The sequence below is a fragment of the Phoxinus phoxinus genome (assembly GCF_949152265.1).
Source record: "Phoxinus phoxinus genome assembly, chromosome: 2".
In the NCBI taxonomy this organism is placed as follows: domain Eukaryota; kingdom Metazoa; phylum Chordata; class Actinopteri; order Cypriniformes; family Leuciscidae; genus Phoxinus; species Phoxinus phoxinus.
In genome coordinates, this window is record NC_136877.1 from 28,830,277 (window position 1) to 28,854,839 (window position 24,563).

Genomic DNA, 24,563 nt, shown 5'->3' on the forward strand with positions numbered 1-24,563 from the left:
TGGAGTTTGTTTTGGGAGTTCAAACAGCTTGCTAAGCCGAACTAACAGGTGTTGTGGCAGTTTCTGAACTAATTGCAGTTCCACTCTGGTTCCACATGAGGGCGCTCACAGGACGAGTGCAGAATGAATGGAGGTCTATGGAGCTATACCCCTCAAAATCCACTTTTCTCAGGATATCATTTTTGGTCTAGTAATTTGTGCTGATGTGCTAGTAAAACGTGCTGATGATGTGTGATGTCTGCACAAGCAGGATGCACGGAGATATGAAAATACATACGTTGACAGGCAGGTAGGACAACGTATTGTTGCATTCAGACCGAATGCAATTGGACAAACATGTTATGGTCCTATTTTTTACAGTCTATGGTTATGGTCCTACGCATCTCACAGATGATTGCTATCAGGATGTGAAGAGACTTTTAACCAGCATTAAAAAAAGAAATTAGAAAAATCACCTACCCTGTCTTTTGATTTTTATATTTACTGTAATTATTCTCACCTACACAAATGGTTACACTCTGATATCTAAAAAAATGGTCTTAATGACACGTTATAATCTCTCATCAACACTTGTCAATAAATCAACGGAACAAGTGGACAAAACAGTGCCATACATTCGTACCATGACCATTTATGAATATAGCCGCCTTCCATCTAATAGCCTATAGGCCTATTTCCATCCTCCCCTCCTTTATAGCAACTTTATGGGCTTGTCGTTCAGTCTCACTTGTTTTGAGATCCTTATTCATTTGCACTTTATCAATATTTTGGCTACGTTTTAAAGTTTCTCTTCACCAAGGTCATGCGTCGTTTTACTGATATAATGCAGTGGCTTTGGATAAAAGTATATGCTAAATGCAGAAATGTAAATTAAAACTTGCCTGTGCTAAAGCGTTATAAAAGAAGATGATACGTAGCCTATGCATTTGAATTCTGCACATTTTTGGGTAAATTGACTAAAGCAACGGTTAACTATATCAGCTTCGTTGCTCCCTTTGAATGCATTTTTTTTAGAAGACTCAGCCTTGCTTGCCTAAACTGACGCCTGCAAAATTTTATTAAGGGTGAACGTCCGCTGGTGCTGTTATAAATGTTGATGTCTAGTCTGTGGTCTGTGCTGGATAAAGCCTAAAAAGACATCGATGGGCGTGGCTAATCATTTCGCCCCGCCCATATCACCCAGAGAAGAGAAAGAGTCGAGATGAGAAAAGTTTAAGAGCACCTGAAGCAGGAGCAGCATCTCGCCTTTTCTTCGCACACAATAGATAGAGATAATTTTATAGATAACAAAGACTGAGAAATTAACCAAATTATGAAATGACATAAACATTTTTTTTGCCACTATGGGTCAGCATAATTTACTTCAGGCCAGTGTCTTCCGTGCAACTGTCTTGTTTGCTGTGCTCGTCTCGGTAAGTGTAGCCTAAGTGTTTGTGTTGATGTTTTAGATCCGCGTTCGTCTCTCTTTTCAAAGCTGATACTTCAGAGTATCTACTGGTTTCGTGTCTCTCTTAAAGTTAATCATGCTTGTCTGTATATGACATCCTGTGTGAGTGAACTTCGTCAGAGTTTCTGAAGTTCTCTCAAGAGTTTTTAACTGTTTAACGTTGTTTTGGAACTTCGATTTATGTTTTGTTGAACTTTGAAATATAATTACGTTACTGTATAGTAACGATCTGACGTGTGTTAAACTGCGTTTAATGAGATAACAAAAATAATAATAATGTTCAATTCAGTTGAATTCCATGCAAATTTATTCAAATTGACGCATTTTGTTTTGAGCTGATTCAAAAGTTGGTTCATGGTTGGAAAGTTGTCAATAACTACTGTTCCTACTTACAAACTCTTCCCCAAAACTCTTGAGTTGCACATTAGTGCACATCGCACAGTTGTGAATAGTGATTAGTAAGCTGAAAATATTTCCATCTATCTGTTAAATTAAAATGACTGTTCTAAGATGGCTTGCTTCACTAGTTTTTTAAAGCTTAATCGTGATATTAAATATGTGTGAAGATTTTCCATTATGTTTTGTTTAACCAGAAGTGCAACAATTATCTATGCAAATTCTTATGTTCATCTCATCTCATACGTTGGTGTGACAGAGACTGGCAAACTGACAGCAGTCTGGTTTCTCTTGACAGTGCTTTATGGATTCAATTGTTTCTCTTATAATCAATAACCTCACCCAGATACAGGATTCTGACCCTCCCTGCGATGGTGTGATATGGTATCGCCTTTTACATATGAAGTTCACTTCTGTTATTTCGAAATAAATTTGTATTGTCGTTTTATACCTGTTGCTTCTGAAACTGAAGCAGTGCCGCCTTGTTAAATTGATACCAATAATCTTACGAGCTCAAGGGCGTAGATTTGGTTTGAACATTGGAGGGGTTTTCATGTGATCATGGTATAAATATTGGGGGGGGGGGGGGGGGGGGTTGGGGGGGTTGTAATGCATAGATTTAAATATTGGGGGGGTTATCTCCCCCCCAACCCCCCCACAAATTACGCCCATGTACGAGCTACTGGTGTAACTTGGGTGGAGACATCATGGACAGTTTGGTCCAAACTTAGATAAGGCCTGTGATTTTAAGGAATTGCCTGCACTGATTTACAAGAAACCAAATGATGATTCACGGCCTGATACAGAGTAAATCTCTGTTCTATCCTCTTGCGCAAATGTGCGTGCCAAGTTCCTTTAATCCTTGATGTGCAGCAATTAACACACCATCAGGAAAGTACAGTGTTTTGCATGAATGTCTCATGAAAATAATGCCCAGCCCAATTAGGAAGAATAATCTGCTGTGGGCAGTAGAAGAGAAAAGGGAAAACTGTGACGTAGAGCTGCGGAACAGGGAAAAGAAAACGGTATACATCCCCCACGATCCCTCTCTCATTTCCAATCACTGCAGCCATCTATTGCGATAACCGTTATAATTGGTGGTGTTGCTATTTGAAGAAGAATTATTTTACAGCAGGAGTTTTTTTTATGCACTAGGCCATTTTGGCTGTATGTGGATACCTTGACATGCATATTGTGCATGTGCTGAGTTACATACATGGATAAAAAATTAATAAATAAAAGTAGACTTAAATTTCTGTATTCATCTATTCATCTTCCAGCATCAGGCTGAAGGCAAGGATTATTTGCTATATTAAATTATACTTTAATTAAACGTTCTCACAGAATTTGGTGTGCACTATAATAAATAATTTGTTTAAAAAATGACACTAAAAAAATATTTGCAACGGTTTAATAATATAATCAGTTTTCCACACAATTGTTATTTTTCTTTTTATTTGAATGTAGATTTCAATAAATAGTTTTTATGAATTCTAAGATATTTTACTCTTTACTTTAAAATTTCCAGAGCATTACATTTTTTTCCTGACAATATTTCAGCTGTCAGGTTGTGTCTGGTACAAACCATTAAAAGTACCAAAACGTACCTTGTTATCATAAAATTTAATCTTTTTATGAACAATACATAAATATGGTCTATCAAAGTATATTACCTGATACCATCGCTGGCCTATTTTGTGAAATTTCAAGTTGCATAGTGTCCTGTGAATGCCACAGTTACACACGTTTGCAACAATATGTTTACAGTTTAAGAGTTTAAAAATATAAATTATGTATATATGTTTGTATTATTTATTATTATTGTACTAATATTTTTTATAGTTCAGAATTTTTCAGAATTATAGTTCAGTTTTATTTTAATGTTTGTCTTATAGCTACTCTTGATCTGTAGCTTGTTAATATTTTGGTACATTTCTTGATAGCTTAAAGTTACATTTTTGAGTTGGTTTGCCTAACACTGATGCTACATGATTGAACTGAAAAAGTAAATAAAACCGAAGCGCTGGCCACAATTGTGCAATTTACTTGACAATGTTCTTCATTTCTAAAATTTGGAAATTCAGTAGATTTCCCTAAGTTTGGAAATTGAGTCGTCTGTCAGATAAAGCTACTGTAGGCTCTGTGTATTCGCAAAAATGCTTGTGTCCAGTTAATAATGCCCTCTTGTAGAAGGATTCTGGCCTATCCTTGGGTGGAATAGATCACAGTTGTGTGTTCAATGTAAATTCTGGTCTGTTCATTCACAGTATTCAATGGTTTATTGTATGGCATGGCTTGTTGAAATATGCACAACTTGAAATGTCAGGCGTCATAAAATTGAACAACAATAATGTAACATTTATGCTAACATCCAATTAAAGCCATTATTCTATGTAACTTGTATTGTGCACAATTACTGGTCATACGACTAATATTACATGTATTTGAACTGTAAAGACTCGAAGGCAGTTATTCATGTAGTTGTCTGTCTCTCTATATCTTATTCTCATTTCCTGTCCTGTCTCTGACTGTCTATATGACATGCCTCGGCCCTCATTTCCAAAACACTGCCAGAGAAAACTCTGTTTTACTAAATCTGTAGTATTTTTTTTCTATACATTTAATACAAAAGTTCTATTCTCTCTCTCTCTCTCTCTCTCTCTCTCTCTCTCTCTCTCTCTCTCTCTCTCTCTCTCTCTCTCTCTCTCTCTCTCTCTCTCTCTCTTTCTCTCTCTCTCTTTCTCTCTCTTTCTCTCTCTCTTTCTCTCTCTCTCTCTTTCTCTCTCTCTCTCTTTCTCTCTCTCTCTCTTTCTCTCTTTCTCTCTCTTCTCTCTCTCTCTCTCTCTCTCTCTCTCTCTCTCTCTCTCTCTCTCTCTCTCTCTTCATTCACTTCATTTTAGGACAAGCAAAAATGGCTACATATGTTAGTAGAAGATATAAGGTTCTTTATGATTCAAATTGTGTAGTTGAATTGTGTTTCAAAAGGCTTATAAAAGCAAGAGTAAGGCATGATTTTATTTTTTATTTATCTATGAAGAATGTGGAAAAGTTTGAAGACATTTGGAGTGTAGAAAAATTGCTGTGTTGGGTTGATAATGATGTGTTGTCTTTTGCCGAGATTATGGGATAATCTAATGAAGGTTTTTGTAATGGTTTTGTAGAATATTGTATTTAATAAACGTGTTATAAAATTCAAATTCTCTCTCTCTCTCTCAGACATTTGAAACACCCACTCAGAGGAGTGTTATGTGAGGTAGTCTTTCATCATGGCTTTGGAAAGATTGTAGGTTTATCTGTACATTGACCAAATGGAGAAGTAACATGCAAATATGGTGTCTGCCGCCTGCATTTGCATGTACTTTGTAGCGATTTCCAATTTTAGGCTACAATCTATAATGATTCAAATATAGTGTGGAACACAAACATTTCATACAAACAATGTTCTTTCTTTGTGCATTTACCCTAGTAGTACATGTGACCATTTTACTGTATTACAGTAATGCTATCCTCTTTTTAAAGGCGACTCTAATAACACCCCTAGTGTTTCTACAGACAGATATGATGATGAGCTCTCTGTGTGTAATGTGTATTTTGAGATCTCTGACCCTCTTTAGATGGGGATAGTCATCTAACACAGCAGGGTGTATTGCAGAAACCATTCTTGTCTAAATCTGAAATGAGGAAGTTTAAGGCTTTCGTTTTTAAAAGTGATGCCTGATACATATTGGACATTCTCAGTGAACAACTTTAGTTTGACTGCCGGAAATTTGCTGAAGCATATTGAACCTCAAAGACTGAATGTTAGAGCCTGCTTTCGGTACTTAACTTCCCTATATGCAACATTTACTTTGTTAGCACTTTTGAAAATACACTTGCATCTGTGTAAAATTTAGGACAATTAAATCGAATTTTACCCAACCAGAATTTAGTTCCTTAAGTCTGTTTACATGCACTGTGCACATGTGATTATCGGTTGTCTAGCATGTATTTGACATGTTAATAAATATCAATACTTTTAGTGCTTTGGTGGTAGTAGTAGCTGCAGCATATATCATAAAGAATGTGTTTGTTTTTGGTCTGTGTATGTTTGTATGTAGTATAATTAGCCTAATTATTTTTTTTTCTAGTTTGGTTTATAATATCTGGACCAGTGCATTATATTCTAGAGTTAGGGGAATTGAAGTGGCATTCTGGTGGTTAAGGCCTCTATCCTGCGGGCTGTGGAAGGGCTGATCTGTAGGGCTGCAGATAAGAAGAAGAGTCCGTAGAAAATGAGTGTGCGAGGAACTAAAAGGCTACTAACCCTAACCCTAAATTTAAGTGTTAATAATAATTTATTTAGTAATGACTTTCCAAAGATACTCAGCATGAGTATCCCCTGAATACAACCGACTTGTATTGACCCCTTTCACAGACTGGTGACTTTACGAAGTTATTAACATCGTAAATCTAGCAAAGATATATACATATTAGATATATTTTTTTAATTTCAAGACATTTGAAACTAGACATATTTTTCAGACATTTGATGTACATTTATAAGACTATAATTTGTGTTAAAGCTGCTGTGTGAGTGTTTCTAATACAATGGCTGAGGGAGTGATGGCAAATTTGATATCTTGTTGGATCAAATGTGAGTGGAGAAATTATTTGTTTTAGTTTCCATTCACTACTACAGAAGTTTACCTAGCTAGGACAACTTCTGCTTCTGAGAACCCAGGAAATGTTAAAAGGGTCCATTAATGAATCGTGCCCTGGTGAAAAAAAAGTATACTTTATTCTATTTGAAATATATTCCCTTTTTCAATAGTATATTGCAAATATACTAACAAAAGTTTGACTCTCTTTAAATATGTTAAAAGTAAATATGTAAGTAAGTAAACTTTATTTCTATAGCAGCTTTCACAGACAAGGGTCACAAAGTGCTTCACAAAATTAAAACAACACATGTAACATACAGAACCATATTGGTAATTAAATGCTTGTCTAAAAAGATGTCTTAAGGTGTTAAAAAAAAAAAACATGTATCCTTCTACCTATTTTCACAATACAACTTTTAACACACTTTAAAATAATTGTACTTTATTTTAAAAGACACTCGCAATGAATTTGTAATGTACTTGTAACACGAATAAAGTACACTTTAATATCACTAATCAAGCATGTAATTAGTCCCTACACAGGCATATACTTAAACTATACTTGAAGTTGATTCAATTTAGTAGGCTACACACAAGTACACTAAATACACTTAAAGTTATGATTTACTACAATCTAGTTACTACTAAAATATACTTAGTACAAAATTAGTTGTTTTAAAATAGCACACTTCAAATGAACTAATCATTAACACACTTGAAGTATACTGACATTAGCTGCAAGTATACTTAGCATATTTTTTTTCCACCAGGGTGTGTTACAGGTGTAAGGTGATTTAGTTCCAACAGCTTGTTAGATATACTAAGAATTAGGAACTTATGTAAACATAACGGATTTTATACAATAAGTTCCTGAATTCATATCTGAATTCATTTCCTTTTTGCCATATCTGTTACTTGTGGATGGCTTTGACATGAAATCAATAATAGTGCATGACAAAAGCCTTGATAACGTGCTGACTCTTTCAGCAGTGTTTGAAGTGGTCGAATTTTGGAATGCATTATTGGCAATGTGTTGCTTGGAATTAATTAGTATGTTATTAGTAATTAATAACTTAATATGACTATGAGCCTCAGTTGCACGTCACATCAGTGTGTTATCCATGCAGCTGGTTAAAAAGTTTCAGCCAACAAACACATGACTGCATTATGAACAAATAAGCTGTCCAAAGTTTTCAAAAAGGTGATTATAGATTAAATGTGTTTTATCTATTGTTTTTATTCATACTTATTGTTTCACGTTTTTGTTAGTGGCTGGAATAAAAATAACCACAGAGAGTTACAAGAGTAGAAAAGTATACTTGTTATCAATATGGAAGTTGTGGCTGGGCAGAAAAAGAGATCATATTTCCTTTACAAATTTGACAAAAAAATATGTCCCAGATAAGCAAGCAATCATAGCCAGGCAGTGGGTGTCAATTTCATAACGGGCCAATGAAAATATTGCTCTGAGAAAAGGAAAGAGGCAGAATAAAGAAATGTAAGCTTGGCATGATCTGCTTCTACATCTACTGTATATACTCTCTACCAGTCTAAGATTGTGAATAGAATACACCTGCTCAGTCTGTATTATTTATATTCTCTACATTTTAATACTGAAGCCATCAACACTGTGTGAACTAAGACATTAATGTATGGGAAACATGTAGTGACCAAAAAGTGTTCATAAAAAGTATTGTATATTTTAGCCTATTTCCTAGTAGGCCAATTTGTCCCTAATAAAGATAATATTTTGGTTTTGTCAGGAAATTTGTGGGCCAAATGTTTTTCTACAAAACTAATTTCAAACATATCAGTAAACTCCTTTAGTTTAAAGGGCTTTTAGGTTGTGTGAAATGTCACGTGTAAATATAGCTTATAAGCGTGCTTCTAAGTTCTCAGGCTTGAGCTTTACCAAAAGTATTGGCTCAGGATGTGTATTCCTACTGTGTTGTTAACTTTAGATTTTATTGTTTTGTAACATTTTATCATGATTTTTTTTTTCAGGAAAATCACAATTCACGATTTTTTCATGCTGGTTTTACTATTTTGCAAGTGACTGAGCAAGTAACTAATTTCCCTTTTTAAAATGTAGCCTTACAAGATAACAAAATATAAAAGAAAAAAGAATGACAGACCATTTAGTCCATAAGGAGGGGTGGGCGAAGATGAAAACTTGTTAATTTTTTTATCTTGTTATTAAAAATAAGAACATAAATGCACATTACAAATATTTTATACAAATGAAATAAACTGTACTTTTATTTTTTCACAGTAGTATTCAAGTAAAAAATTGAATAAACAAATGTAACAATAAAACACTACATAGACATCACTGTAGTACATACACTGATTCTTATTAAAGCTACTGAAGTTCCCCTTCGTCAGCTCACTATGACGTACGTAAGAAGTGATTCTGACGAATAGGGATCTAGCTCGAGAGCCCATCTACTTCAAGTGTAGCTAAACGAGCCAATGCACATTGGCATGCGATAATTGCAGTAGCTGGTGTGCATCGCGGCGTGAGCATATAATGAGCGGAAGGTGCATCGCATCCTTGTCTTTTCGCTTCGGAGCCAGACGGTGAATGCTGTTCCTACTCTGCAATCTTATCTGAGAGTGTTTTAATTTCAAAAGACGAGTCTGCTTTCTTCAGAAGAATGCCTCTTCAAGCTGGTGTTGGTGTTACAGCGCAGACGTAATCTCACAGAGAGCAAAACAGCTGTTTTCACAGCTCAGAATGTTGCGCCTTCAATGAGAATGTGAGTGCTCACATCAGGCTTGCACTATCGTCCTGTTTGTGTAGCCGCGGTCATCCCTGGGTGCTTCAGGACCAGAGAGAGCAGTTTCCTGAAAGAGCATACACGATTTGACACTGTGTCTTTTTTAAGACGTCATTCAAAACCTTGTGTTTCTGGATTCAGTCGTTTCCTATACTCATATGATGGCCATTATCACTGTTTCAAATGCTGCTGGCTGACAGCGCAGGTTACGGCGACCCTGCGTGTCGTTCGGCGCTCTAGGTCGAGACTCCAATGCCTCAAACGAGATGGAGTCCCCTTGCCTATTCCCTGATCTAGTTCCTCTTCTGGTGGCCACCAGAAAAGGGCTACTTTGGCTAATTACATTGGTTATCTGAGGATTACAGTGAGCGTTCCCCGCCGAGACCACCTCCTCGGGCCCCTCACTCCTCTAGCTCATCGCAAAACATGAGACTGCATGACCACTCACGAGAGCATGACCACGTCAGCAAGTTGTTCGTCTTGCCTTTCTCATGAGGGCTTGAGCGCTCAGCGTGCCATCGAGTTTGACGGCCACGTTCGCTGTCTTGCATGCCTGGCAGCTTTCGGATGGTGGGACCAAGCTTCTCATGAGGGACCAAGCATTTCATTCGGGGCTCCAGGGGAGGATTAGATTTCGATTGCTGCTCCGGAGAGAGGGATGTTACGCTTTGGAAATAAAGATGATGCTAAGTTCCCACTATAATGGTGTGTGTATTCATGCTGAATCAGATTCAGACTTGACAGCCACACTTTCCCGGGCTACTCCGGGGGCGATGTGTGACGTGTAATCGCCTTGTCCCGCCCCTGTGCCTACCTGGATGTGTGTGAAAAACGTTGGCTCAGTCTGTTTGTCGCCAAGGGTGTCAGTCCCCTGCGAAAAAAAAGAAGATCACAGCCAGCTCTACTGTGACGTTGAGCTTTCACAGGAAGATGGCGCCACCTGTCTCGCATCCCTGAGACGGGCGACTCCGAGTCAGCTGCTCTTCCCTGTTGGAGGGCCGGGTGGACCTCCCTTTTAACCACTGCAGTCAGCTGAGTTAAAGATCCTGTCACTAAAGACAGTGCTCTTGACTGCTCTGGCTTCCATCAAGAGGGTAGGGGACCTGCAAGCATTTTCGGTCGACGATTCATGCCTAGATAGCCCGGCTTGAATACGTGCCAAAGGTTCCTACTGGTAGTGAACCTGCAAGCGCTGCCTTTGGAGGCAGACCCAGCCCTGGCTTTTCTCCGTCCTGTACACTACTTGCGGTTATACGTGGACAGAACGCAAAGCTTCAGGACCTCAGATCAGCTCTTCGTCTGTTACGGAGGCCAGCAGAAGGCAAATGCTGTCTCCAAGCAGAGGATCGCCCACTGGACTGGTCCCTTCGGCGACCCCATATGTGTATTCCTCCACAATCAGCTGCTCTGCGGGGACGAGCCTGTGTCTTTCCCTCAACAGAGCCCGCTCTGTCATCTCTGCTGGTGTTATTTCCCCCCTATAGCTAGACTGGAACCAATAAGTAACACTGAGTGGGTCTTGTGGAACAACAGTGACTGACCTTCTCTGCTTAGAGCTCCTACTTTCTGCCCACAGTCAGGCCAGGAGGCTCAAGCGGAGCGTCAGAATCACTTCTTGCGTACGTCATAGTGAGCTGCTAAGGGGAACGTCTCGGTTACGTATGATAACCCTTGTTCCCTGAGGAGGGAACGGAGACGTATGTCCCCTCGCCACAGTTGCTGAGCTTCCGCTGTACGGCCGAGTCACATTCAAGTCTGGCTCCTCAACGGAAAAACAAGGATGCGATGCCTCTCGCACCGCGATGCACAGCAGCTGGTGCAATTATCGCATGCCAATGTGCATTTGCTCGTTTAGTCAGACTCGAAGTAGATCCCCATTCATCAGAATCACTTCTGACATACGTCTCCGTTCCCTCACGTAACCGAGACGTTATTCAGTGAAGAGCAGTAAGTGATTTTTCTCTTTGTCTTTTGTTTATGGAAATGCAGAAATTAAATGTAAAGCTCCAATCTCCTCCCGAAAATCCATAAAAAAGTCGGTTGGAGCTTCAGTGACTACTTCACTCAGAGAAGCTGTCAATTTCAGCTGTCAATCATGACGTCACACTTCCATTTTTATAGCATCAAATAACTAACTAAAACCAAACTTATTTTTAAAAATGAACATTTGAACTTTCATCAGCGTGATAAAAACTACATAAAATGACAGAAATATATATTTTTAAAAGTTTATGATCAAAAATCATTAGTTATTGGACACCCCTAATAGACCTATATCTGAAATGGATATTGCACAATGCACTTAATTAGTAAATTCTTTTGTAGGTTGAAACTTTCTTAAGCCTGTTAAGCAAGCAAAATTAAAAAGTAATACATCTGACAAGTGACAATGTTGTTTTCTTCCCCAGATCCCTCATGTTTCCTCTGACTGTAAGTATATTAATCTCTAAAATTCTGTTTTGAGGCAAGTATAGATTTACATACAGTTATTGATGTATTGTTTACATTACGGTACTCAATCCATTTCTTCCAGTGTTTTAGAAATAGATCCTCTATAACAATTTCTATACCAAGTAAGGGGATGTCCGGCTTATACCAATGCCTTTTAATTATCTTCTTACCAGCTACACTTTGATATATTGACAAGATATACGTCTTTTTTTAAATATTATTATTTTACTATTATTTATTTATTTTACTATTAATATTTAATATTTTACGTTTAATATTTCAAGATATAATGTTGTGTAAAGCCCTTTTCTAATAAGGAGCTCTTTTACTATCATTTTACAGCCTGGATAAATGATACCAATAGTTTTAAGCGTAAACCACTCAATCTGTTTTGCAACATCAAATACTGTGGGACATTTACCGACTGTATACTGGTTTTGTGTCTTTATTTAGGTTCACTGTGCCACTACAAGATAAACCCCACAACGTCAGAAATCACTATGTTTGTAGGAGACGGCTCCTTTTGTAGTGTGCAGAACACCAACATTACAAACACGCCGAATAGCATCATAGTGACTGGACTGCAGCCTGGAAACACATATTTCTTTCAAATCAACTGCTCAGAGGTGTGCTGTGGAAATTTCTCCACCAGTAAGTCTTTACTACTTCTAAATAACAATTGATAAGGTGTACATGTTTTTAGTGGTTTGAGCAATGAGGTCACTGTTCAGAAAGGAGCATTATTAAGAAAACGATATTTCTGCCTTTTTCACTCTCGTTTACATTCACCATATCACTCTTTCATGCACTTTTCTTATTCTTTCGTTCACTCACACTCTCAATATTTCTCTACTTGCATAACAGATGCCTCCATCACGCAGCTCAACTCCACCACAATATATCTGAATGGGACGGGCCAGTTATCATTGACAAATCAATCTTTTACTCTGCGTAAGTCCCGGTCAACCACAATCGCAAATGCATCAATAACATAAAATGAAAATTAATTAGATGGGTGTATGATATAACGCTAATATTTTTATACAGCAGCAGCTTTGTTTAATACGAGTAAAACATGAATGATTAAAGGAAATTCCGTCATCATGTACTCATCTTCACATTGTTCCAAACTGAGATGAAGCTCGAAAGCCATTGGTCACAACCATTTTCATTGTATGGTAAAAAGCAGGGTGAATGGTCTGCCAAACATCTGTTTTATAATGACAGTAAATAATGACAGAATTTTCATTTTTGGGTGTCCTTGTTGACTTTCTTGCACTCACACAGGTCCAACTCCGCTCTCTTGCACTTACAGGCCCCGACCCTGTTAGTAACGTGTCTGTGTACTCCATCACTGTGAGCTCAGTGAACCTGAGTTGGATACTTATAAATGGCATTAGCCTGTATTATAGAGTAGCGTGGGATTTAAACCTGCTCACTATTAGTACTAACCAAACCTCCATGCAAATCTTACATCTTGCACCCGGCACCAAATACACCTTCACCAGTGTCACATGGTCCTTCAGAAATCATTCAAATATGCTGGTTTGGTGGCCAATAAATAGTTCTCCTCTAATTATTATTATCTATGTTGAAAACAGTTGTGCTGTTTTTTTCAGGATTCCTTCATGAATATAAAGTAAAAAACAAAACAAAAAAACTGTCTTTATTTGAAAAATAAATCTTTTGTAACATTATAAATATATCAACTGACACTTTTGATCAATTTAATGCATTGTTCCTGAATAAATATATACATTTCTTCTTAAACTGACCCCAAACTTTTGAACAGTAGTGTATGTATGTTAATGAAGGTCTGTTTACCCGTGTTCAGGTCCAGCACAAGTAGAGAATATCACTGTGCTGAATTCCAGTAACAGCAGTTTGACCGTGGTTTGGGCAGCTCCTCTCGGTCATGTGGACTCATATGAGGTGAGTGTGTCCGGTGCTGAGCCGAAGACCATCACCATATACAACTCAACTTCAGTAATCGGTAACCTCACGGCAGGACGTGTTTACAACCTCACTGTCACCTCCATCAGTGGAGTCCTGAAGAACATCTCTAACATATTGCAGACTGCCACTAGTGAGTCAGAAAAGCTTCACACACTCTCAATCTCGTCACCAGAACATCAAAAAAAACCTTAATGCATTTATTACATCTGCAGGTCCATTTATAGTGTGTATGTGTGATATTTTCCCCTCAGAGCCTAACCCGCCAGAAGCTCTCAGCGTGAGCGGTCAGACCAATGTATCTATTTCTTTGCTGTGGTCGAAACCCTTATCAATGGATGGATTGACTGTGTCCTATGAAGTGTATAGATCCAATCCTTCAGGGGTCAACCTGACTTCGATTCAAACCACCTCTTTAAACACGACGCTCACAAATTTATTACCGGGCAGTCAGTATGACATCACTGCTGTCACCATAGGAGTACAAGATCTCAGGAGCTCTAATGTAAATCTCATCGCATATACAGGTACCGTACAGCACACTGCATTTAACTTAAGCTGTTGATAGTGTAAACTAAAAATTAACACCACAATTAGGTTTACAGTATATTTTACTATGTGTGGTTGTATAAGTGTGTTTGTGTTTCCACAGTTCCTAATACAGTGCAAAATCTGGTGGTTTCCGCTGTCAGCACCAATTCAGTCAATCTGACGTGGCTTCCCCCTAATGGGACCTTCAACCTGTTCTCCTATAGTATTAGCATCTCTTCACCCGATCAGACTCTCAATACCACATCCAACAATTATCAGATTACTCAGTTGCAGCCTGGGACTCAGTATAATTGCAGCATCAGAACACTCATAATAGCTGCCAGCATATCTGGACCCTCTCAGTTCATACAGTGTAATACCAGTGAGTTTAAATACTACACATCACTCTCTAAACTGTAGATGTGTAATATACTATTGTGTAATGATGTTGTCTGTCCTAATAAGGTTTTCAGACAACTAATGGGCATTTTGCATTATGCGTTAATGTTAACATTGGCACATACCTACCAAATGGACTAGCCCCATAATTTATCTTTTTTGACAGGAATGAAAATGAGACTGAGGGATAGAAGTACAGTTATTGTTTAAAGGAACACTCCGACTTTTTGGGACTTTAGCCATTTTCCTATTTACATGTTGTGATTTGTATAGTCACAGAGTGTACAAAAAACAAAGTCACATGAGACACAGACATATTTTAACCGTATAAATACTGGGAACTATATTCTCTGAAGGCGAAGCACTGCTACTTGGGCGGAGTGATAACCGCATTACCTGAGACGCGCTCTGAACGAACTCTCTGCTCCTCACCACGGCGCGTCTTAGGTGCTGTGGTTATCACTCCGCCCAAGTAGCAGTGGTTCGCCTTCAGAGAATATAGTTCCCAGTATTTATACGGTTAAAATATGTCTGTGTCTCATGTGACTTTGTTTTTTGTACACTCTGTGACTATACAAATCACAACATGTAAATAGGAAAATGTTTGCGTTATTTTGTCACTTATTTGGATTAGTATGCTAGCTGCAACCATTTACATCCAGTCTTTGTGCTAAGCTAGGCTAGCGGTAGGTGCGTCAAACAGACTTATAGCACGCACGGAGATGAAAAAGGTATGTATGGACTTATCTAACTCTGGGGGATAAGGTGAATAGGCTTAGGTCCCAAAAAGTCGGAGTGTTCCTTTAACAAACATGTCAGCGGTTCAGCTGACAAAATACCATTTCAAAAGACTTTCAGGAGACAAAAGCTCCCTGAAACCAGTTTAAAGGTTGAGAGTTGTGACAATTCCATGTGGTCCAATACCTTTATTTAGTGCTGCATGTCATTCTAAAGGCTGCACGTCTATCCCTCAGAGCTTTGTTTTCATTCATGCTAAATTCAGTATGGCTTCTAAGGTCTTTAGTCTTTGCTTACTCAAATCATTCACACACATGAATATGTCTAGTGTAGAATATAATTGTGTGCATTCTCTTTCAGAGCCACTGTCAGTGACTAATTTAACTGCCTCTCCTGTCGGCACCACTGTGATGCGCCTGTCCTGGTCTTATCAGAGGAACAACCGATCTTTATATCTGTTTAATGTGAGTGTAAATGGGGAACGATGGATACAGAATAACAGTGAGACCATAAATGTCTTTGACCTGATCCCCGGGAACAACTACACCTTTACTGTGCTAACTGTAGTAAACGGCATGATCTCTGAACCTGTAGCCATCTCTGCATTCACAGGTATTACAATTCACACATTTCTCAAACGTGTCTCTTATACTACACACTACAAGGCAGTAAAACTACTAGATGTATGTAAAGATGTATTTATTCCACACATTTTACATGACACTGTCTATACCCCTGTGATGTTGATTAGTAACCCTCTTTCTCCTCCTCTCTTATTATGTGTTATCAGGTCTTGGGAAAGCGTCCAATATTTCTGCCGTAGGCAGTACTCAGAGTATGAGAGTGGATTGGAGACCGCCTGCTGGTATTGTGAGTCTCTACAATGTCAAAATCCAGCTAAACGGAACTGTTATAAAGACCGAGAACCGAACGAATGAGACTACCGTGGTGTTCTCAGACCTGCTGCCTGGAACTCAGTACTTGGTCATTGTGACAAGCATCAGTGGACCCATAAAGCAGGACAGCGATTGTGTGTTAAATGCCACCTGTAAGAGCCTTCACACATTCTGAAATAAACACTGCGAATTACTCATGCACAAGCACTTAAAGCACTTCCCGCATTAAACTCATACTGCACACTATTGTATTGCCATTTGCATGCACTTTGTGTGAAAAGGAAGTAAGACATTTGCTTTCAGAAACAAAGAGCTGACTAGTCTGTTCTAACCAGGCATATTACACTGGAAGTAGCACTTGAGTATGTAATTTTCAAGAAAGAGTATTACAGTTTCCACACCACTGTGCAGTGTTAGGATAAATTTAACACGTTTCCTAATTCTTTTTTTCACAGTGCTGTATAAGTTTTCAAGTTTACATTTACAGCAGCTTTTTTTTGGGGGGGGGTATGGTAGTCATCATTAGATACTTTTGTTACAATTAATGCAACTATTTATAAAACCATTAACATATTTCATAACTTTTATAACAGACATGGATATGAAAATGTGATATAATGACCTGTAGGTGGTGCTCTCGGCTTGTGTGTATATCACATCTGTGACTGTTTTGTTGTCATTTCAGTGCCTACTTCTCCTGGCGAGTTAAGGACAGAGCGGAGCACAAACTCTCTGAACATCAGCTGGGCTCGACCGCTCAACATGAGCTTAGTGTCACACTACTACGTCTTGCAGTACAGCAACAGCGCACTCATTACAAACTCGATGAACTGCAGCCAAAACTACAGCTCTCTGACAGGTCTCAGTGCAGGTGTCCAGTACAGCATCACTGTGAGGACTGTTGGTGCACTGGGATATTTGAGTTCTCCTCAGAATATCACTGCATATACAAGTAAGCAATGCACATTTGTAGTAGATTCATGTTTACACATATCACGCAAGTTTAAATGAATACACACACCTTTGAACTCTTTCTTACTATACATTTTGATTTTGACAATACAGTATTTTGATATTGTATTAATATATATTTAAACACAAGAATATGAACAACTTTCAACATTGTTTTTATCATACATAAATGTATTTGTATTAATAAATAAATACAGGGTTCCCTTCCCCTGCTTTTTTAGTTATTTTTTCCATATCCATAATCCATGTGGCTTGCCGTAGACACATAATCTGGTGATGTCATTACATGTTTCTGTATTACTGTGGTTCATTTAATTTGGTGGTTGTAAATACAAAAGGTTGTAATGTTGCATTGATACAATGGGAAATAATATCAGTATGCAGATATTTATGATTTTTTTGTCTTTGCATTAATGAGATTTTTCTATGTATTTGATAACATTTAACATCTAGTTTACCCAAAAATTGCAATTCAATCATTATTCGTTTCTTTTTTGAAAATTAAACTGTCAAATAGAGGTTTAGGCCCTGTGTCCACCAAAGTGTTTTTTCATGAGGAGGCGTGTTCCGGCGCAAACGTTCCCTGGTGCTATTTTGCAGTTTCAGAGAACAATTTCGCCACAGACCAGAAAAAAACTAGTCTAAAGTCAGTGGCTTTATTCAGATGCTATTTTAAGGGCGCATGCTTGGCCATAATGCAGTGTGTGCACAACGCGGATTCACGTTGCTTCTCTCATCTACACAGACGCAGCAGTTCCCATTTTTGCAAACCATACATAATTACAAGGAAAAATATTACCACACGAGGGAAATCATTGTGGTGTCCATGAAGATGTGAAAAAATAGGCAGAATTCTACCTTACACGTTTACCCAAATTATTCAGGCTAATTGTAGTTATGACGGATCAAACGATCAATAATGGCAAGACACATCGGTATATAAGGACATATACCAGGAACCAGGAAACAAAATTCTGAAGACTGCGAAATCATCTTTACCATCATGCAAGTTGCGTGCGCCTGGTAAACCCGCCGTTATAATAATAGCGATCCGCTATGGAACAAGCGCATCTGCTCTTAAAGGGAATGTGAGACGGCGCTCTGATTGGTTTATTGCACGTTACGCCCAAACCACACCTATGAGTAATGTAGTGACTTCAGACCAACCCATTTTAGATTTGCATAAGGCGCAAGAGTAATTGATCTATTTAAATAAATTACCGGTTTAATAGCAACAGTGCCCGAGATCCGCCCACAAAGTTACTTGCGTTACACGTTTGATACTTGCGTTTCAGATCGTTAAAATTGGGACCTCTGTCTTCCAATAGCTTTCTGAGGATAACAATGAATGTCAAGTGGAGTCAAGTGACCTTTATTTTTTATAGTGCTTTATACAATATAGATTGTAAAATAGGGCCCATAATGTTACTTGTGTTTTCTTTAACTGTTTGTTCACTTAATCCATAACTGACTGTGTTTACGTAAATACTCACCAATAATGGCATTTCGCTATTATTTTGTGTGTATTTTACTGTTTAAGCATAATAAGGAGCAAAAAAGCCATCAATTTAGCACTGAGAGACAGCTTTATGTGCATGCAATTTGAGTGTGAGAACAACATCTGCGGAAATTAGTAAAATTATGCGCAATGCGCGCAATCCCATGCTGAAATTCAAGCCCTGTAACACAAACAATAGTGAATAAGTATTTGATAAGTAGATATGTTTTTTTCTTAATGATTTTCAGATCCTACATCTGTAAGTGATTTGAGAGTGAATGGATACACTGAGACCAGTATAACTCTGAGCTGGGAGCAGCATGATGTTCAGCAATCCGGTTACTCCTACCTGCTCACCTTCACACACCCCAATGGCACATTTGACCAGAAGACTGTGAGTAACACCACAGTGCAGCTACTGTCACTGCAGTCGGCTAGTCAATACAACATCAGCATTATCACTCAGACGGCTGGCGGCACCAAGTCTAATCCCCAGTTTATAACAGCCTGCAGTAGTAAGTAACTACACTGCATGACAACACAGTACTGAGTACATTTTTGCCACATATCATGCTATCACATCTGCGCTACAGTCAGTTGTTATTTGCTTTCCAGAGCCGCTTCCGGTTTCCAGTTTGAGATGCACGGTCCTGAATGTTTCTGCCGTGAGGCTGAACTGGTCCCATCCTCAGGAGTACCGCGATGGGTTTTCCTACCAAGTATTAGTGTCCAACTGCACAGAAAACAGCAGGAACTTGTCTACTTCCTCTGAAAATATCACAATACAAGACTTGGAGCCTGGCACCATGTGTCAGTTCATTGTATATAGTTTGGCCTGTGGCATTCTGGGAAAACCAGAGAACATCTCTGTCCTCATGAGTATGTACTCCCACACACACTCCAACAAGGAGAATCAAACACAAATACTCCCTTTGATCCAGACAATCTGGGTAATTATTGCTCTTGAAGGGACACTTTACTTCCTCATTCTCTCTCTTTCTCCCCACAGAGCCCTCTACAGTGATTCCCAAACTATATAATGAAGGCTCTAATCACTCAGTCTTGGTGACGTGGGATCATCCTGTTGGTGGCCTGGACCAGTACATTCTGAAGATCAGCAGTAATGGATGGAGCAGCTCTACAGTTCTCAATAGCACTGAACACAATCACACCTTCACTCAACTAAAAGCAGCAACTGTATTCATAGTCACACTCACGACTGTCAATGCAGCCTTCCAGGAAACATCGCGTCCAGTAGAAATGGCAACTTGTGAGTATTCAACCCCAAAGTCAGGAATTTATGTGGCAGACCTTTATAAACGAGCATATTGGACTCCAGTGTTTATAGATTATGATTGTGTATGTTGCAGATCCAAACAGACCGGGAGAGATTAAGGATTTGTTAAAGAGCAATCATTCTTTGTTGTTTCAATGGGCTGAAGCTCAGGACATGACAGCTGGCAGCTTCTCCTACAACCTGACCTACTGGTCCAGCTATAACAACGGCCATTATCTCACTCTTAATTACACTTTCCTTTTGGATGGCTTGCGATCTGGAACACCCTATACTGTTTCTGTGGCTACTGTAGGGCCAATGAATTTCAGCAGTGAATCTGTCCGCTACAATGTAACCACCAGTAAGTTCAGCACAAGTTCAGTGGTATGAAAAATTATAAAAAATTTCATGTTACATTTAAATAACATTCCAAGATATACACAAGTTTGGGATAGACAAGACTTGTTTTTAAAGAAATTAATTAAACCACATTCACATTAGGACATTAAATGAACAAAAGTGATATTAAAGACTGAAAGATTTCTATTTCAAATTACATAAACATTAGTTACATAAAACTACCATGAATGTTTGCATTCTATGTGCATTGAGATCTCCTCTAAAGTCCTCATCCTACTCTCTGCATCTGTTTTCAGAGCCTAATCCTGTCCAAAACCTACAAGTTCAGTCCACACAAACAAATACCATCTCTGTAGTTTGGGCAAGAGTAGAAGAGGTCCCAAATTATGTAGTGAGAGTGTATAGTAACAAGGTAGAGAACTACACAACCAGTTCAAACAGGATGACTATAGAGAGTCTGATGCCTTCAACACACTATAACATCAGTGTCCAGAGCAGCACTTCTGACAACACAGAGGGAGAAGCTTTGTGGCTGCAAGCCTGCACAGGTTAGTACACACACTATAAACGGTTATATTCTGTGTGTATATATATATATACTCTTCTCAGGAACTTAGACTATGAAATTTGCAGCATTCAGCATTGAGTTCTCTTGTGCTGTATGTGTAGTTTTCTAGCTTGCATAAACATGTCCACTTTCTTGATTACTTCTTTTAAGTAATTATTAAGTAAAAAAAACTCTTTAGTCTGGTGAAGTTCATTAGACATTGTTCTGAATGTCTTAATTCAAAAAAGGTAAAGTAGCATTGTCTTTGATGTTTTTCGCTGTGTACAGATGCAGCACCAGTGGGAAATGTGACCTGTACGGGTCCTAATTTAACCTTACCAATGCTCACCCTCTCATGGAGCCGTCCTCCCGGGGGAAACCTGGGCTTTGAAATCAAGCTGGTTTCCGTTTCTGAAGAGTTAGAGAACAATCTAACCACCAATCTAAACTACAACTTCACTGGACTCAAGTACAACGGACAGTACAGTGCCAAGCTCTGGACACTCGGCTGTGGGAAGAATAGCACAGTGAAGGAGATCTCCTGTATGACCGGCTTCACAAGTAAGGAGAGTTAGCCTATATCTGTTCCGTATTTTGTTTTTATATATTGATTGCATATCACATATTTCTTATTTTTCTGTGTAGGGCCTGTTGTACCTAAAGTGACAGCAGTGAGTGTATCTGAGCTACAATATAACAAGTTTACTTTGATTCTTCATCAAGACATCTTTAATGACACGAATGGTCCGGTGTCTTATTATGGTGTGCTTGTCTCCTCCGGCACAGATGGTATGTCTAATAAACCTGAGACTTTTCTCTTGTAATTCTCTTTTGTAACATTTAACTCAGCAACATACCACTATTTTAGTGTCTTTAATAATTGGGTAGTAAAAAAATACTAATTTACGCTGCCATTCAAAATTTTCGGGTCGGCAAGATTTTTTAAAAATGTTTTTGAAGGAAGTCTCTTATGCTCACCAAGAATGCATTTATTTGATCAAACTAGGGTATAAACAGTAATGTTGTTAATGATAATAATTATTACAATTTTAAATAATTGTTTCTATTTTAATACATGTAATTTATTCCTGTGATGTCAAAGCTGAATTTTCAACATCATTACTCTAGTATTCAGTGTCACATGATCCTTCAGAAATCATTCTAATATGCTGATTTGCCTCTCAAGAAACATTTATTATTATTTTTAATGTTGAAAATGCTGCTTAATATGTTTGTGTGAATCATGATTTTTTTTTTTAGGATTCTTTGATGAATAGAAAGTTAAAAAGAACAGCTGTATTTGAAATTGATCTTTTGTAACATTATGAAATATTAAAACATTACTAAATGTATTTACTGTTGCTTTTGATCAATTTAATGCATCGTTAAGTATTCATTTCTTTAAAAAAGACTTTTGAATGATAGTGCATATAATTTTATTATATTCTAATAGAATGTATTTTATCTACATTTTCCATTTTAATACTTACTATTAATACTTCCACTTACTATTAGTATTCTTTTTAGATATATAATATAATGATAATAATATAAAAGTATATTTTAAAAAAGAGTTTGTAATCATTGTGTCTTTGGTGCACTAAATATGAGTTTTGCCTCCTGCAGACTGCTGGGTCAAGACTAAGAAGTTGAATCGATGCCTGTTGAACACCTATGAGGACTGGAAAGCAAAGCGGTGCAACACATTCCTGGCTGTTGTCAAAACAACACCCGGGTCTAGAAGTATGCAGGACCAAACAATCATCATTGGAGATGAAACTATGTGGAATAGTTACAAAAATGGAGAACTAAATGCCAAAGGCAGTTACAAGTAAATCAATACACTTCCCATACTTTGCATTAACTTCAGTGCTGCATAGATTAAAACTCATTATAACAGTGTTACGGTTATTTACATCACTAAACTAAACTGAACTACTGCACTTTGTTCCTAATTCTTCCTGATGGTGCCTCCATCTTCTGGACTACTGTGATGAATCACATAACGTTGTTATGTCTTCTGCATTATGTTGTCATGTGTTTGGCTTTCTTGCAGTGTTGCTGTCATCACTTTCACACATCTGGAGTTAAATAACAGTTTAGTGGATGTGTCTAATTCATACTACTCCATATCTGAGTTTAGTCCCATCACTCTGCCAGAGAACCCAGGTAACTACTGGGAGACTTTCTGTCAATTTTTAAAGCACCTGAATTTTTACAGTAACACATCCCTCCTAATGTCACATTAAAATTATTGATGTGTGTATATGACAAACACATTTCCATAAAGGACAAACATTTAGATGAGATTACAGCTGGGGTTCCCAGACTTTTGTTGTATATTTTTGGCTTTTAAAAATCTTCCATTGTTACGAACAACCCTTCTTTTTTTTCCAATTTAGTTTTATTTTATTTTATTTTATTTTATTTACTTTGCAACAAGAACTGTGCCAATGAATGTGCTCCCGAATTATTTGTTACTTACCCTGTCTAATGAGTGGACTTGGCCTATATGTGGATATTTTGGATAGTCATAAAATCTTTCCATCTGCAACTCTTGAGCCACAGTGTATATATAAATTATATCATATTTGATAAATTCCATACAGTTTTATTTTTGTTGACTTGACTGAATTGTTTTGTTCAGTGGTAATTGGAGGAGCAGCTGCAGGAATCGGTGTAGCTGTTGTTCTTGTTGTGATCATCATTGGGGTTGTGGTTTTCAGACGGTAAGACATTTTACAGATTTCATACATGATTCTTGATGTTTGGAGTGTTTTAATGGTTTGATTTAGAGTTTATGTTTGATATGATAGATTTGAAGCATTTCAAGGAATAGTTCACCCCCGCCCCCTCCAAAACAAAATCTGTCATCATTTACTCACCCTCAAGTTGTTCCAAATCTGTATAAATTTCTTTCTTCTGCTGAACACAAAAGAAGATGTTTTGAAGAATGTCAACAACTAAACAGTTGATGGGCCCTAAACTAAAAAAAATTTTCCCCCATACTATGGAAGTCAATGGGATCATCAACTGTTTGGTTACCCCTATTCTTCAAAATATCTTTTGTGTGTGTGTGATTAGCCGAAGAAAGAAATTCATACAGGTTTGGAACAATTGAGGGTGAATAAAAGATGACAGAATTTTTGGACAAACTATCCCTTTAAGATTACCTTAGCACGTGTCCCCACAGTAATGCTAGATCACGGTGTTCCTCAAGTCTGTTTTTATGTATTAATGGACAGTGGCAACTAGATAATCATATTTATGCTCTCAATATCTCAGGAAGCAAAGAAAAGATGATTCTATTAGTGTTCCTATCCACTCTATAAGGTCAGTATACTGGTCTCCTCAAAACAACAGAATACATACTGTAAACAAACAATAGAAAAAGTAATCAATATCAATCCATAAAAATGTAACCTTTTATTTTTGTTTTGTTTTCTTACAGAAACAAAGTGTAAGTAATCATACATGTTTGTTCACTCTCATTTTTGTGCATATATTCATGATTTGACTGAATATTTTTACTACATGTCTGTGAGATGGGGAAAGAATGTAAAATTGTGTCTCATAATAGCAATTGAAAATAAGCCCTTTTTTGTAACATTTATGTTAATATATTATTGTATTTACACATAATATACTGCATTATGCTGTTTAAATACAGTGTTCTGTG

The 24,563-nt window shown here is 37.7% G+C and overlaps 1 protein-coding gene across 2 annotated transcripts; it reads left to right on the plus strand.

Moving 5' to 3' along the window:
* Positions 1-1,212: 1,212 nt before the first annotated feature.
* On the plus strand, positions 1,213-24,483 carry ptprja (protein tyrosine phosphatase receptor type Ja). Of its 2 annotated transcripts, XM_079605101.1 has the most exons (22): positions 1,213-1,412; positions 11,672-11,693; positions 12,168-12,365; positions 12,579-12,665; positions 13,549-13,800; positions 13,922-14,194; positions 14,320-14,580; positions 15,696-15,947; positions 16,126-16,383; positions 16,917-17,183; positions 18,950-19,216; positions 19,317-19,580; positions 19,711-19,971; positions 20,072-20,338; positions 20,634-20,885; positions 21,173-21,445; positions 21,530-21,673; positions 22,511-22,715; positions 22,941-23,053; positions 23,532-23,613; positions 24,170-24,217; positions 24,336-24,483. In XM_079605101.1, exons 1-22 carry the CDS (start codon positions 1,344-1,346, stop codon positions 24,346-24,348), a joined length of 4,128 nt encoding a protein of 1,375 aa, XP_079461227.1. In that variant the 5' UTR covers positions 1,213-1,343; the 3' UTR covers positions 24,349-24,483. The 2 variants fall into 2 exon arrangements, with proteins under 2 accessions (XP_079461227.1, XP_079461228.1); XM_079605102.1 differs by lacking the exon at positions 12,579-12,665.
* Positions 24,484-24,563: the final 80 nt, after the last annotated feature.